General features: G+C 54.8%; 1 protein-coding gene across 22 annotated transcripts in view; it reads right to left on the bottom strand.

Moving 5' to 3' along the window:
* SMARCA4 (SWI/SNF related BAF chromatin remodeling complex subunit ATPase 4) overlaps positions 1-16,423 on the bottom strand; it is a 90,832-nt gene that overhangs the window by 42,136 nt on the left and 32,273 nt on the right. For 14 of the 22 annotated variants that reach the window (XM_089316452.1, XM_089316451.1, XM_070059118.2 and 11 more), the window contains 4 exons: positions 15,784-15,914; positions 15,590-15,647; positions 1,975-2,096; positions 545-695 (listed from right to left, as the gene is read on the bottom strand). In XM_089316452.1, the coding sequence (XP_089172578.1) occupies positions 545-695; positions 1,975-2,096; positions 15,590-15,647; positions 15,784-15,914 (462 nt within the window). The remainder of the gene's footprint in view (positions 1-544; positions 696-1,974; positions 2,097-15,589; positions 15,648-15,783; positions 15,915-16,423) is intronic. The other 8 variants (XM_089316448.1, XM_089316444.1, XM_089316457.1 and 5 more) reach the window with 1 other exon arrangement.

Here is a 16,423-nt window from a genome sequence, read left to right as displayed (position 1 = left end):
GGCGGACGCAGGTGGGCCCAGTCTAACCGTATGGCTGAGCTGGCCCCTGCCACGTCCCCCTGCTCACTGCATTAGCCTCTGGAGGTGAAGCAAAGCTGGGGACGAGGCTCACGGCCGAACGGAAAACCGGGTGTGTTGCTCAGCTGGGGTTCCTCTTCCAGACCCGGGGATGAGGTGGGGGTGCAGGCCACGGAGAACGGCAGCAGTGGCTCTGCCCCCGAACGTGCCAGACCAGGCCTGCAGGTGTCAGAGCCGTCGCCTTCCCGCCCTCACAGGAGTCCCGCAGGGAGAGGCTGCAGACCAGGGCTGCCAGGTCCCCCCCCCACACCCAGCCCAGACGCGGGCTCCGGCCAGTGCCGTGCGGGACTCACAGGCAGGGCGCACACACTGCCCTGCCTGGCCCGTGTCGAGTCCCCGGCAGACGCCGAGTCACGGGCGCGTCCTTCCCCCCAGCACTCAACCTCAGGGATCCCAAATCTGCTGGCCAGGGAAACTGAGGCTCCAGGAGAGGAGCAAGCCGGCGCCCGCGGAGGCCGAGTCTCACCTGGTACTGCTTGAGGACGCCGTTGACCATGAGCGCCGACTGCTTGTCCACCCTCTCTGTGACAGCGTGGGCCACAGCATAGTAGGACTGCAGGCCGCGGGCGAGGGCCTGGGACACGCCGTACTCGTCGTCGACGTCCTGCTTGGCGTTCCTGGGAGCGAGACGGAAGCACCACATAAGGACAACGCTCCCCACTGCCACAAGGCACCCTGGCACAAGCCCTGTGGCCTTTTGGGTCCTAGTGACCTGGGCCTGTGCTGTAGACATGCGCAGGTGCAGCTGGGCGGTCTGTGGCCAGGCCCGGCAGTCAGTGCCAACCTGCGAGGCCTGACAACGGGGTCCTGGGGCTGTGGGTCCCCAGCCCAGCTGGAAGGACGGAGGCTGTCCCCTGTCAGGCTCAGACATGTGGCTGCCCAGCAGAGGCCCATCCCGAGGGACACTCACCCTCCCCACTCACAGTTCAGACGGACAGCAAACAGTTCACGCATAACCAGAATTATTTACAGTCCGACACTTTGGGGGCCTAACTGAATTCTTTAAGAAGTGACTCTGTGGGGCCGGCACTATGGTGCGGCGAGTAAAAGCCGCCATCTGCAGCGCCAGCACCCCATGTGGGCGCCGGTTCCAGTCCTAGCTACTTCACTTCCAATCCAGCTCAAGCACTGGAAGAGGGCCCAAGTCCTTGGCCCCCTGCCCCCGTGTGGGAGACCAGGAAGAGGCTCCTGGCTCCTGGCTGCGGACTGACGCAGCTCCTGCCACTGAGGCCAGCTGAGGAGTGAACCAGCAGATGGAGACCTCTCTCTGCCTCTCCTTCTCTCTCTGCATAACTCTTTCAAATAAATAAATCCTAAATAAATAAAAGTACGGGTAGAGTGGCCCTGGTCTGAAGTGCTTCACAGGCTGAGCATTCCGACACTGAAGACGCGCAGCGCTCTGACGCCCAGAGGGTTCCGAGCTCCCGGCATCGTGGACACTGCACTCTCAGATTAGGGACAGCTCGGCTGCGTCTCCTTCTGTTCGAGCGCTGCCTTTACGTCCGCCGTACTGGTGTCCTCCATCTTCTACACTCTCTAGTGGCCTCTGTTAACGCCACCCCAAGCAGAGGAAGGGAGCGTGGGCGCCGTGACGGCGCTTCCCACAGCAAACACGAGGGCGGCCTGCCACGGCCGCCCCGGCGCTCTGAGTGTGAAAGCAAACACACAGGTCTGCTTGGTAACGCAGCCGGAGCTCGGGAGAGGACCCCGGCACTGGACAGTCTCGCCGGGAGGCACAGGGTTCCGAGCTGTCCGTCCACGTGTGCCTCTTAAGCAGGCGTGGAACAAGGTGAATGAAAGCATCCCCCACGTTAAATCCCTAAAAAGGAAAGGCTCCGGGTATGGGTGGCCCCACGGCGGCCGCGGCAGCAGAGGGGAGTGGGTCGGGAGCCTTACTCGATGATGTGCCGGGCGTCCACCTCAGAGACGTCATCGCTGTCTGGGTCCGGAATCTTCTTCTTCTCCTCCACGGGCAGGGTGGGAGGCTGAGCCGGCTGCGGCTGCTCCTCCTCCTCCTCCTGCGAGAAACAAGGCCACGTGACCCCGGGTCCCCAGAGGTGGGCCCAGGGCGCCCCCGGTGAGACACTGCAGAGGGCGCTGCTGTCCCGAGACAAGGCCACGTGACCTCTGGTCCCCAGAGGTGGGCCCAGGGGCCCCTGTGAGACGCTGCAGAGGGCGCTGCTGTCCCGAGACAAGGCCACGTGACCTCGGGTCCCCAGAGGTGGGCCCAGGGCGCCCCCGGTGAGACGCTGCTGTCCCGAGAGACAAGGCCACGTGACCTCGGGTCCCCAGAGGTGGGCCCAGGGTGCCCCCGTGAGCCGCTGCAGAGGGCGCTACTGTTGCGCAGACCCCCTTCCTGTCGGAATGTGTCAGCCTCTCCTGCATCCTTCTTTAACGGCTCCGTCTATGACGTTCAGTTTTCCCAGCACAAGCTCTGTGCACTTTTCTTAGGGTGTCCTGGGGGGAGGGTCCAGCACTGTGGCACAGCAGGTTAAGCATCTGCCTGCAGCACCAACATCCCGTATGGCTGCTGGTTCAAGTCCCAGCAGTTCTGATGCAGCTGATGGCCTGGGAAAGCACAAGATGGCCCAAGTACGTGGGCCCCTGCACTCACATGCGAGACCCAGAAGAAGCTTCTGGCTCCTGGCTTCAGCCTGGCCCAGTCCTGGCTGTTGCGGCCATTCGGGGAATGAACCAGTGGACAGAAGAGGTTTTTGTCTGTCTCTCCCTCTCCAACACCGCCTTTTAAATAAATAAAATAAACCTATTAATTTGATCCAGTTCTCTGCTATGGCCTAGGAAAGCAGAGGAAGATGGTCCAAGTGCTTGGGCCCCTATATCCACGTGCGAGACCTGGAAGAAGCTCCTGGCTTCGGATCGGCCCAGTGCCAGCTGTTGTGGCCATTTGGGGAGTGAACCAGCGGAGGGAAGGCCTCTCTGTCTCTCCTCTGTCTGTAACTATGCCTCTCAAGTAATAATTTTTTTTTCAAAAATGGGTATCTTGGGGGTACTCTGTGCTCTCTCATAGCTATCTGAAGTCGAGTCCCTGCCTGTCTGAGCCCGTTAGGTAATGGACTTACAGAATCCGTGCCTGACTACTGATGCCGTGGCACCATTTTTCACTTCATTCACTTGGATATTTAACACTTTGCAGCCAACTGTCAAAATTTACTACTCACAATTTAACATCCAGCTTCACGGACATGGCCCAACATGTGAAATGTACGTAACAGTGGAGACAACAGGACTTGTAAGTTACATACGAGCACTGTCACTCATCAGAAGACTTCCGAACTGACCGAGCACATGACACTAGCACTTCCCATGACAGGGTGATAAATTATACGTGAACGTGGGACGGCGCTGTGCAGCAGGTCAAGCCGCTGGCTACAACAGCACGCCATATGCGTTAAAGTCCCGGCTGCTCCACGTCCAACCCAGCTCCCTGCTATGGCCTGGGAAAGCAGCAGCAGATGGGCCACGTGCTTGGGCCCCTGCACCCCCACAGCAGACCCCCACGCCCAGCCCAGGATGCTACAGCCATTTAGGGGAAGAACCAGCAGACCCCCACGCCCAGCCCAGGATGCTACAGCCATTTAGGGGAAGAACCAGCAGACGGGAGATTTTTCCTCTCTCTCCCTCCTTCCTAACTCAGCCTTTCAAATAAATAAGTCTTTAAAAAATAGAATGAAATACGTATGAACACATTTCTCAATACCAAACCATTTTTGAATTCCTGTATAAAGCAGACAACAGCACACGGAATTATTTTTCTTGCTGATAAAGGAACTGCCACAAAGCCTAAAAGAAAATCTCTAATCAGTTAAGTAATTCCAATCAAATTCCAATGAGATTTCTCCTGAATCACCAACTGATTTTCTAGATCACCCGGAATAAACAAAAGATAATGATAACATTTCAGGCAGAAAAAAAGAAGTTACTAATACAAACTTCCAACTAAGAATAACACTATCTGCAATTGAAATAGGGGAGGCACTGTGAGGTCAGAGGTCAGCAAATGCTCTCCTCCCAAAGCGACATGGGGGTGGGGTGTCAGGCACAGCGGTTAGGTGGCGACTCGGGACCTCTGCGTTCCCTATCAGAGCGCCTGGTTCAAGTCCCGGCCCCCCTTTTTTATTTATGTAAGGTAAACAAACGTCACGTATCTCATATATATAGATTCAGGAGCACAATGGCCCTCATGCCTACCCCCCAACCCCGCCGTCTCCTTCCTATTTAATCTTTATAATGACACACTCTCGGTTTATTTTATGATCGCAAACCTAACCCCTCACTAAGTAAAGAATGCCACAACTGGCAAGAAGAAAAATCTGCTGTTCCTCCACAGTACGGGCACGGGCTTTAAACAATAACCGAATCTCAGAACGTTAATTCTGCCCACATACACTGCATTTGCTGTACTGTTAGTTACCACAAATCAGGGAGAACACATGATAGCTGTCTTTGGTTATATTCTAACCTGAGCATTGTCCACACTCCAGAATGTTCCAGCAGGAGCCATGACCTTCTCTTCTGCAATTAACCAGTGACAGTCCCCACAACTTCAGAAGCAAAAATGTCCCTTTGTGCATAGATCTTTGTTTCTTTCCGTGTAAGAGTTGGCAGGGCTTGAAGGAACAGAAGGTTGCTGGATCCTCGAATCAATGACACTCCTTGATGGTCACTCACTCTCTACCTTGCCTGTGTCGGGCAAAGAGCTGCAGCCAGAGATGCAGCAATGAGCCACACAGTCGCTGTCTTCACAGGACTTTGCAGCAGATGCCGTAAAGCCCAGGTAAACGATTTCTGCCCGTGGAGTAGGGACTGAGCAACACGGAAGGAAAACGCTCAGTACACAATACTTGGAGCAAAGGCAACCTTCAGGTAACAGCTGTGACAACAACTACCATTACGATCTGTAGGATCAAGAACTTACTGATCTCCTACTTCCCAGCCCTGGCTGCTTCCATCAGCAGCTCCACACTTCCAGGGGAGTTTAAGTCTCAAATCCTGGCTCCACCTGGACCAGCGGGCCCATTTTAAGCAAGTAAGTGTATTTCACTCACTTGTGACATACGCTGAGGAGTTTCCATCTCATGTGATTTTGTGAAGATTAAATATGAAAACTACAAGGCCGGCGCCGCGGCTCACTAGGCTAATCCTCCGCCTAGCGGCGCCGGCACACCGGGTTCTAGTCCCGGTCGGGGCGCCGGATTCTGTCCCGGTTGCCGCTCTTCCAGGCCAGCCCTCTGCTGTGGCCAGGGAGTGCAGTGGAGGATGGCCCAAGTGCTTGGGCCCTGCACCCGCTTGGGAGACCAGGAAAAGCACCTGGCTCCTGGCTCCTGCCATCGGATCAGCGCGGTGCGCCGGCCGCAGCGCGCCGGCCGCGGCGGCCATTGGAGGGTGAACCAACGGCAAAGGAAGACCTTTCTCTCTGTCTCTCTCTCTCACTGTCCACTCTGCCTGTCAAAAAAAAAAAAAAAAAAAAGAAAACTACAATCAGCAGCACAGTGGTATCTACTAGTGCCTCGTAAGTATTAGTCACAAATCGGTGACTCTCAATTCTCATTGCCCAGGAGCCTGGGACTTGGTGGGGGGCACTGTTATAAAGCTCCATCAAACAGATGCACGACTTTGCCTGTTCTTCAGAAATGTGAGCTGCCCAGCTCTTCTGATCCAGGTTCCTGCTCACGCACACCCTGGAAGGCAGCAAGTGACAGCTCAAATCCCCGCACCCTGCCACCAACAGGGAGACCTGGATGGAACTCCTGGCTTCTGGCTTCAGCCTGGCCTAATGTTGGCTGTTGTGGGCATTTAGGGAGTGAACCAACAGCTGGAAGATCTTTCAAATAACGGAAATAGTATCTTTGTAACAAAGCTGTCGCCCCTCAGAGTGCCTGGGTTCAATTCCCAGCTCTGCCCCTGACTCCAGCTCCCTGCTAATGCACACACAGGGAGGCAGCCGTGATGGCCCAGCACTTAGGCCCTGCCACTCACGTGGGAGATCCAGATGCAGCTCCCAGCTCCTGCCTCTGGCCTTGGCCCACAGGGCCCAGTGGGAGAGAGCTGCCTCTTTCTGTAAAAAAAAATTCTCTAAAAGTGACCTTAAGGCCAGCGCCACAACTCACTAGGCTAATCCTCCGCCTGCAGCGCCGGCACACCGGGTTCTAGTCCCGGTCGGGGCGCCGGATTCTGTCCCGGTTGCCCCTCTTCCAGGCCAGCTCTCTGCTGTGGCCCGGAAGAGCAGTGGAGGATGGCCCAAGTGCTTGGGCCCTGCACCCGCTTGGGAGACCAGGATAAGTACCTGGCTCCTGGCTTTAGATCGGCGCTGCGCCGGCTGTAGTGGCCATTTGGGGAGTGAACCAACAGAAGGAAGACCTTTCTCTCTATCACTGTCTAACTCTGCCTGTCAAAAATAAATAAATAAATAAATAAATGTGACCTTAAAACTGGTCAAGAGCCAGCATTGTGGCTTAGCGGGTAAAGCCACTGCTTACAATGCTGGCATCCCAGATGGGGCCTGGCAGGAGTCCTGGCTGCTTCACTTCCGATCCAGCTCTCTGCTGTGGCCTGGGGAAGCAGTGGAAGATGGCCCAAGTCCTTGGGCCCCTGCACCCACATGGGAGACATGGAGGAAGCTCCTGGCTCCTGGTTTCTGATTAGTGTAGCTCCAGCTGTTGTGGCCAGCTGGGGAGTGAACCAGGGGATAGAAGACCTCTGCCTCTCTATAACACTCCCTTTCAAATAAATAAATCTAAAAGAAGAACTGGTCCAAATTGGCAAACATGACCAGCTCAGAGCCCTGGGAGTCAACCGAAGGCGGCTACGGCGGGAGAAGCGTCAAATCCCGACGCCGGTCCAAGTGTAAATGAGACGAGGAGGAGGAGTCTGGGGCGTCTTTGCTGGGGCCCCCTCGGCTGCGGCTGCGGCTGCGGCTGCAGGGCAGGCCTTGCTGGAGGGCAGGGCGGGAAGCCAGGGCTCAGCTGTCTGACAGCACTGTAGGTGAGGCCCTTGGCACATGGTGCCTGCACACACTCAGCAGACGAGGCCCAGCACAAAGTGCTTACCGGGCAGATGTGAAAGTGGCACAGCGCGGAGTGGGAGCCCTGTGCGTGCCGGCCCGTCTGCGGGACAGGGAGGACTGACAGGCTCAGAGCCTTGGGCACAGCCTCAGCCCCATCACCAGGTGAACACCGAACTATGAAGAAACGCAGCCTGCTCCCAGAGAGACGAGATTTAAAAAAATTAACAGAGAACACAAAACAGCAACAACATTTGAGCTGTTGTTGAGACACAGAGGTGGCACACACTGAGGGAAACAGGTTTCCCAGCACCGACCCAGGAGTCCCTAACCAGACAAATACGCATCCCGTCCCTCCCCGCCCCGCCAGACTTCGGCCCCAGCATGGACGTCAGGTTCCAGAGAGGCTAGAACAGGTTTCAGCACGACATGGAAAGACCAGTCCAAAAACCAACCAACCAACCAACCCACCAATCCACCGGGCAGTGAGGGCCAGCACTATGACGGAGCAAGTTAAAGCCCCAGCCTGCCCCACCGGCATCCCATATGGGTATCGTTCAAGTCCCGGCTGCTCCACTTCCGACCCAGCTCCATGGTAGTGTGCCTGGGAGGGCAGTGGAGGATGGCCCAAGTCCTTGGGCTCCTGCACCCACGTAGGAGGCCTGGGGAAAGCTCCTGGCTCCTGGCACAGGATCGGCTCAGCTCCGGTCACTGCAGCCATCTGGGGAGTGAACCAACAGATGGAAGACCTCTCTGTCTCTGTCTACCTCTCTCTGTAGTTCTGTCTGTAGTTTCTGTCTTGACAAACTCATGAACAGAACCTGCCCCTGGCCCAGACGCCGGCGCTGGCACACAGAGCTCACACGTGTGTTCAAGGTGACCGTAAGTGCATTTGAAGCACTGAAGTCAGGCGTGAGGTAACAATCCAGAATCCCAAGAGAAGGCAGAAAATTGAAACTTGCCAAATCGGGGGGAAACACAGCCAAGGGAGAATAAATCCAGGGTGGGTGTTTGGCAAAGCAGCTAGACACCACTTGGGCTACCATGCCCCACGCTGGACGCCTGGTTCACGTCCTCACTCCGCTCCGACTCTGGCTTCCTGACAAACACATGAGAGACCAGAACTGAGGTCCTGGCTCCTGGCTGGCCCAGGCAGGGTGCTGGGAAAACCTGAGGGGTGAAGTGACGAGTGCGAGCTCTCTATCTCTCTGTGTCTGATTTTCAAACAAATAATACAAAGTATCTTCTCAAACCACAAGATAATTAAATTAGAAAGCAACAGCGAAACAAAAACCTGGGAAACATGTAAATATTTAAAATCGAGCAACACACTTCTAAATAACTCGCTGAGTCAAAAAATCAACCACAGGGGGCCAGCACTGTGGCACGGCAGGTTAAGCCGCTGCCAGCTAAGTCAGCAACCAAGCATCCCACAGAAGTACCGTTCACAGTACTAGATACTCCACTTCTTTTCTCTCTCTCTCTTCTTTTTTTTTTTTAAAGATTTTATTTATTTATTTGAAAGAGTTACAGAAAGATGTGTGTGTACGGGGGAGAAGTGTCTTCCATCTGCTGGTTCACTCCTCAAATGGCTGCAACAGCTAGAGCTTGGCTGGTCTGAAGCCAGGAGCCAGGAGCCTCTTCTGGGTCTCCCACGTGGGTGCAGGGGCCCAAGGACTTGGCCATCTTTCACTGCTTTCCCAGGCCACAGCAGAGAACTGGATCAGAAGTGGAGCAACCAGGACTCAAACTGGCGCCCATATGGGATGCTGGCGCTGCAGGCGGCGGCTTTACCCGCTAGGCCACACTGAGCCACCTCCTCCCTAACGTGCCTGGGAAGGCAGCAGAAGATGGCCAAGCGCTTGGGGCACTGTCACCCACGTGGGAGACCTGGAAGGAGTCCAGGCTCCGAGATGCTGCAGTCATTTGGGAAGTGGACCAGCAGCTGGAAGATGTCTAACTCTACCTTTCAGATAAATAAATACATCTTTAAAGATAAAACGAAAATAAACCCAAGTGGAATTGGAAAATGTTTTGGGGGATGGCAATGTTACACAGCCGGTTAAGCCACTGCTGGCAACATCAGTCCATTAGAGAGCTGGTTCAAGTCCAGCAGCTCTGCTTCTAATCCAGCTCCCTGCAAATGTGCCAGGGAGGGCAGCAGGTGATGGTCCAAGAACCTGGGTCTCTGCCACCCATGTGGGAGACCCGGATGGTGTCCCTGGCTACTGGCTTAGGCCTGGTCCAGTCCTGGCTGTTGCAAGCATCTGGGGAGTAACCCAGTAGATGGAAGATCTCTGCCTCGTCCTACGTGGATCTGCCTTGCAAATACATAAATAAATCTTCCAAAAAAGGTTTAGGATCCCTTCATGAGCAAAAATTCTCAACCAACTAGAAGCAGATAACAATTTAACCTGATAAAGAGCAGCTATGAAAAAACCACCCATGACGTCAACGGAGACAGACTGGCCACCGCCCCTCAGACGGCAAACAAGGACACCGGCTCTCAGCGCCTTCGCTCAGCATCACCCAGCCAGAGCGACAGGGCTGACAGTAAACACACGGAGACGGGAAGATCAGCATCACCAGCCAGAGCGACAGGGCTGACAGTAAACACACGGAGACGGGAAGATCAGCATCACCAGCCAGAGCGACAGGGCTGACAGTAAACACACGGAGACGGGAAGAAGGCAAACTCCTTACTCACACAAGGCAGGATTCTGAACGCAAAAATATTAAAGAATCCACAGAAAACCCTATCAGGGTTTATAGCTGGATCCCAGGATACAAGACAAAATATAAAACTCAGTTTCCTTACCAAGTAACAGCAAGAGACAACCCAGAAATGAAAGTAAGAGAAACAATTACATTCACACAGTGTGAGGAAGAGTAAACTACGGGCTGGCGTGGCACACTGGCCGAGCCTCTGTTACGAGCTGCCGGCACCGTACGAGTGCCAGTCAGCTCCAGCTGTTCCACTTGCAGTCCTGCCTGGGAGGCAGCAGAAGATGGTCCAGGTGCTTGGGCCCCTGCCACCCATGTGGAGACTCAGATGCAGCTTCAGGCTCCTGGCTTTGGACTGGCACAGCCCTGACTCTTGTGGGCATTTGGGGAGTGAACTATCTGATGTAAGATCTCTCTTTCTCGCTCCCAACTGTTAGTCTGTCTTTCAAATAAATAAAAAATAAATCTTCAAAGGGGCGGGGGCAGCACCAAGGTTCCGCTGCTGCCTGGGACAGTAGCATGCCATGTGGGCGCCAGCGCACGACCCACTGCTGCACTTCTCATCCAGTCCCCTGCTAACAAGCCTGGTAAAGCAGCCAGGGTGGCCTGAGTGTTTGGGCCCCTGCTACCCACGTGGGAGACACAGGTGAAGCTCTGTCACTCTGCCTTTCAAATAAACAAATGAACCTCTACAAATGAAAAAGACACGTGTGAAAAGCAGCAACAATGCTAGAGAGACAACACTCTCTGATTTTGAGACTTACTATGAAGCTGCAGGAATCAAGACAGTAAGGGGGGGGCGGGGACTAGTGATGTGGCGGGTTAAGTTGCTGCCTACAATGGTGGCATCCCACGTGGGCGCCAGGTTATGACCCGGCTAGTCCACTTCTGATCCAGCTCCCTGCTAATGGGCCTTGGAAAGCAGCTGAAGATGCCAGTGAGAGACCTGGATGGAGTTTCTTGTTTCTGGCTTCGCTTGGTCCACCCCAGCCATTGAGACATCTGGAGGAGCAAACCAAAAGATGGACGATCTCTTTACCTCTGTCTGCCTCTCAAACAAGTAAAACAAAATCCTAAAAAAGTTCAGATGAGTCTGGGAGTGGCCCAAAGACAAATCTAGACATCAGTGGAACAGAACTGAGAAATCAGAGATAAAATCTGACATTTGTAGCCAAGGGACTTTCAGCAAAAGTGTCCACACTAGTCCACGGGAAGAAAACAGCCATTTTATTAAATATGCTGAGTAAACTGATAACCATACCCGAAATATACACTTACAGACCTTTACCTCAGACCATACACAGAGATGGACCCAGAGATGGCCCTGAGTCTAGGAGCTTACTCTGTCAAGGAAAACTCCTGAACCAAAACACTGCAGAACACCTTTTGAGACTCTGGGTTAGGCAAACAATTCTTGAGATAAAACACCAAAGGCACAGGCATAAAAGAAAACAACAACAAGTTAGACTTCATGAAACTTAAACTGTAGCATTTCAAAATATAGTATTAAGAAAACAAAACCGTGGGGCCCGGGGTCCAGCACAGTGGCGTTGTCAGTAAAGCTACCACCTGCGATGCCAGGATCCCATATGGGTGCCAGTTCAAGACCCAGCTGCTCCTCTTCTGATCCAGCTCTCTGCCATGGCCTGGGAAAGCAGTGGAAGATGGCCCAAGTCCTTGGGCCCCTGGACCCGCATGGGAGACATGGAGAAGGCTCACGGCTTTGGATCAGCCCAGTTCCAGCCATTGCAGCTATTTGAGGAATGACCAGTGTATGGAAGATCTCTCTCTCTCTCTGTGTCTCTGCCTCTCTGTAACACAGCCTTCTAAATACATGAATCTTTAAAAAAAAAAAAAAAAAAATTTGCAGGGGTCACCGCTGTGGCGTAGCGGGTAAAGATGCCGCCTGCAGTGCTGGCATCCAATATGGGAACCGGTTCAAGTCCCAGCTGCTACGTTTCTGATCCAGCTCTCTGCTGTGGCCTGGGAAAGCAGTGGAAGACGGCCCAAGTTCTTGGGTCCCTGTACCTGTGTGGGAGACCTGGAAGAAGCTCCTGGCTCCTGGCTTCAGATCGGCCCAGCTCCAGCCATTGCAGTCATTTGCAGAGTGAACCAGTGGATGAAGACTGACCTCCCTCCCTCCCTCCCTCTCTCTCTGCCTCTCTGTAACTCTCCATTTCAAATAATAAATAAATAAATCTTTATGTGTATCTTTGTCTCTACCTTCCAAAATAAAGTTTTTAAAAAAGACAAGTATCTAAACCATAGAGAACTCCTACAATGCAGTAAGAAATAACCCAATTAACATGGGCAAAACACTTGAACAATTTTAATCAAAGATCTAGGAATAGGGCCTATGTGTGTATGGAAAGATGATCATGGGGCCAGCACTGTAGCACAGGTTAACCCTCCGCCTGCTTGCTGGCATCCCATATGGGGGCCGGCTCCAGTCCCGGCTGCTCCACTTCCGATCCAGCTCTCTGCTATGGCCCGGGAAAGCAGTGGAGGATGGCCCAAGTCTTTGGGCCCCTGCACCCGCGTGGGAGACCAGGAGGAAGCACCTGGCTTTAGATCAGCTCTGCTCCAGCCGTTGCAGCCATTTTGCGACTGAACCAGCAGATGGAAGACCTTACTCTCTGCCTCTCCCTCGCACTGACTATAACTCTACCTCTCAAAGAAATAATAAATAAAATATTAAAAAAAAAAAAAAAGGCCAGCGCCGCGGCTCAATAGGCTAATCCTCCGCCTGCGGCGTCAGCACCCCGGGTTCTAGTCCCGGTTGCGGTGCTGGATTCTGTCCCGGTTGCCCCTCTTCCAGTCCAGCTCTCTGCTGTGGCCCGGGAAGGCAGTGGAGAATGGCCCAAGTGCTTGGGTCCTGCACCCACATGGGAGACCAGGAGAGGCACCTGGCTCATGGCTTTGGATCAGCACAACACCGGCCACAGCTGCCATAGGGGGGTGAACCAATGGCAAAAGGAAGACCTTTCTCTCTGTCTCTCTCACTGTCCACTCTGCCTGTCAAAAAAAAAAAAAAAAAAAAAAAAAAAGAGAGATGGCCAGCACCTCCAATTACAGGAAAATGCAAATGGAGGCCACAGTGAGAGGGAGGCCACCCCACTAAAGGAGTGATGATGGGCTGGGGAGCACGGAAAAACTGGAGCCCGGGAAACAGTACAGCCCCCCGGAAAACAGCTGGGCGGTTTCGTAGAAAGACAAACGTACGACCCAGCCACTGCACTCCAGGCATCCCCCCGAGACAAATGAACACCTAAGTCCACACCTAGACACGCCTGCCAATGCTCACAGAAGCAGGACTCGCGACAGCACGAGACGGGGACACAAACACATGAGCGTCCGTCCGTCACCTGGAAGGGATCAAGAAAGCGGCTGCTCCCCAGCAGAGGGACAAATTCCTGACACGCAGCAACAGGGGTGACCTCAGACACAGGAGAAACACCAGACGTCTGATGTGACTCCACCTGTAGCAAACCCCACAACGTGGGGAAAGCTGTCGCCTGCAGTGCCCACATCCCATACGGGCGCCGGTTCGAGTCCCAGCTGCTCAACTTCCGATCTCTGCTGTGGCCAGGGAGCGCAGTGGATGATGGCGCAAGTGCTTGGGCCTCTGAACCCGCATGGGAGACCCGGAAGAAGCTCCTGGCTCCTGTCATCGGATCGGCTCAGCTCTGGCCACTGCAGCCATCTAGAGAGTGAACCAGTGGACAGAAGGCCTCTCTCTGCCTCTTCCTCTCTGTAACTCTGTTTTTCAAATAAGGAAACGAATCTTCTAAAGAAGCCCACAAACAGAAGCCCTACATAGACTAGTCACCAGCTATCAGGACAGCACACTCCCAGTAGTGTATTTCACAGCGTGCAAGTCAGGCTTCAATAAAGCTAGTGAAAACACATCACAACAGGGCAGGCGTTCGGCCTCGCGATCCCTGCGCCCTCTACTAGAATAAGACTCAAGTCCTGCCTCCACTCCTGTCTCCAGCTCCTGCTCATGCGGACCCTGGGAGGCAGCAGGTGACAGCTCAAGTCCTGGGCCCTGCCACCCATGTCGGAGACACAGACTGAGTTTCTGGCTCCCAGCATCAGCGTGGACCAGCCCAACCTTGACCACTGTGGCCATCTGTGGAGGGAACCAGTAGAATGGAGCTTTCTCTGACTCTCTAATACCAAAAAAAAAAAAAAAGTGTTAGTGGTCTACAAATAAGTAGCAACTGAACAGTGGCCCTCAGTCAACTGCACTGGATGTGAAAATTGGACGCTGGAGCCAGCGCCGTGGCTCACTTGGTTAATCCTCCACCTGCGGCACTGGCATCCCATATGAGCACCAGGTTCCAGTCCTGGCTGCTCCTCTTCCAGTCCAGCTCTCTGCTATGGCCTGAGAGGGCAGTGGAGGATGGCCCAAGTGCTTGGGCCCCGCACCTGCATGGGAGACCAGGAAGAAGCTCCTGGCTTTGGATCGGCGCAGCGCCGGCCATGGCAGCCATTTGGGGGGTGAACCAACGGAAGGAAGACTTCTCTCTCTCTCTCTGTCTATAACTCTACTTGTCAAATAAAATTAAAAAACAAAAAACAAAACAAAACAAAAAAAAACCAAACAAACAAACAAAAAAACTGGATGCTTTGATCAGTGTTATGGCCCAGTGGGTTAAACCCCGATCTGGGATGCCAGCACCCCATACCGGTGTGTCAGTTCGAGTCCTGGCTGCCGTTTCAGATTCCCACTCCCTGCTGTTGTGCCCGGGAAAGCAGCGGGAAGATGGTCCAACTACTTGGGCCCTGCCAGCCAGAAGAGAGACCTGGATGGAGTTCTAGGTTCCTGGCTTCAGCCTGGCCCAGCCCTGGCTGTTGTGGCCATTTGGGGAGTGGACCAGCAGATGGAAGATCTTTGTCTCCTCCTGTCTGTCAATCTGCATTTCAAATAGCATTTTAAAATGAAAGTAAATAAATGGAGTGTAGTTTCTTTTTTTTTTTTTTTTTTTTTTTTTTTTTGACAGGCAGAGTGGACAGTGAGAGAGACAGAGAGAGAAAGGTCTTCCTTTTGCCGTTGGTTCACCCTCCAATGGCCGCCGCTGCAGCCGGCGCACCGCGCTGATCCGATGGCAGGAGCCAGGATCCAGGTGCTTCTCCTGGTCTCCCATGGGGTGCAGGGCCCAAGCACCTGGGCCATCCTCCACTGCACTCCCTGGCCATAGCAGAGAGCTGGCCTGGAAGAGGGGCAACCGGGACAGAATCCGGCGCCCCGACCGGGACTAGAACCCGGTGTGCCGGCGCCGCAAGGTGGAGGATTAGCCTATTGAGCCACGGCGCCGGCCATGGAGTGTAGTTTCTTAAGCAGCACACTAGCGAGTGCTATAGGAATTGGGGTGTCCCATCTGCCCCCATCAGAATCTCAGCACGGAGTACACGGATACGCCTGTACACTGCAGACGGCCAGAGAGGAAAACGCTGAAACCGCAGGAGCCCAGGGGACCCCCAAGGAAACCAAGACAGCTCCACGGCACAGCACGCTGCCATCAGACAGGCTCTCGCAGCTGACCAGAGGCATCAAGGCACTGACACTGGCGGGGAGCCCAGCCCTGAAATGTGGCTGACGGCCCAGGATGGCCCAGGATGCACACGTCCCGTCTCACTTCACTTGTGACAGACAGTCACACGCGAGAGGTGGCGTCTGGGACGGTCCCGCCCCCAGCCCCAGCCCCCAGCAGAGGGGTGAGAGCGACACAGTGACGGACACACACGGGGAGGGACCCTTACCTCCTCCTCCTCCTCCTCTGAGCTTTCCTCACTGTCAGACCTCGGAGCGACTTCGTACCTGGGGAAACATTCGCGATTTAGCAGAGAGCTCCTGGCGCCGGCCGGACGCCTCCCCCCAGCAATCAGCCTGACGTCCGAACGGCGGGGAAACCACGGCGGGGCACCCCGCACCCGACAACGCAGCAGACGCTCACCCTGGGTTCATCTCGAGCCAGGCTTCCAGCTGCCCGGCCTTGGGGGCGTCGGTGCCCGTGAGGATCTTCCCGCTCTCCACGTGGATCACCTTGACCGGGAGGTCGCTCATCTGGCTGGTCTCGTCCAGAGGCTGGAAAACAGTTACTCCAGTGAGGTGCCATGCTGTCCTGTGGCCCCCACACCTCAGGCCCCCAGGAGATAGTCAGCAACGGGCAGGACACGTGGCTGGCGATGCCGAGTGCGGTGGAGCGCGGTCAGCCCGGGCCCTCCCTCCCCCCGCAAACCCAGCACTGCATCGGCAGCATCAGTCGCCTAGGGAGGCCATGTGCAGATGCCAGGCCCGATCCAGAAAAGGCTGCAGCACCCACAGTTGTGGGACCCATGCTCGCCGACACCGGCGGACTCTGGGTGTCAACAATTTGGTAAAACCACACGCCCACTTATCCGAGCCACAGACGCTGCTCTGGCCTGACAGGAGCAGTTTAACTTCCAAACAGGTGACACGCAGAGCATGAAGTGCGCCCCCCGCCCCCGCCCCCGAGCCGGAAGGCTGCTCTCTCCACAGGCGTGCCCGGGCACTCTCCCTGATCAACCACGCTAAGCGGCGAGGACTAAAGGCACCTGCGCTGCCTCCCTCGT

This window comes from Oryctolagus cuniculus, chromosome 16 (genome assembly GCF_051225735.1).
Source record: "Oryctolagus cuniculus isolate XC-2025 breed Fujian yellow rabbit chromosome 16, ASM5122573v1, whole genome shotgun sequence".
NCBI classification, from domain to species: domain Eukaryota; kingdom Metazoa; phylum Chordata; class Mammalia; order Lagomorpha; family Leporidae; genus Oryctolagus; species Oryctolagus cuniculus.
Note: the sequence above shows the minus strand (reverse complement) of the source record. Positions and strands in the feature narration are given on the sequence as shown.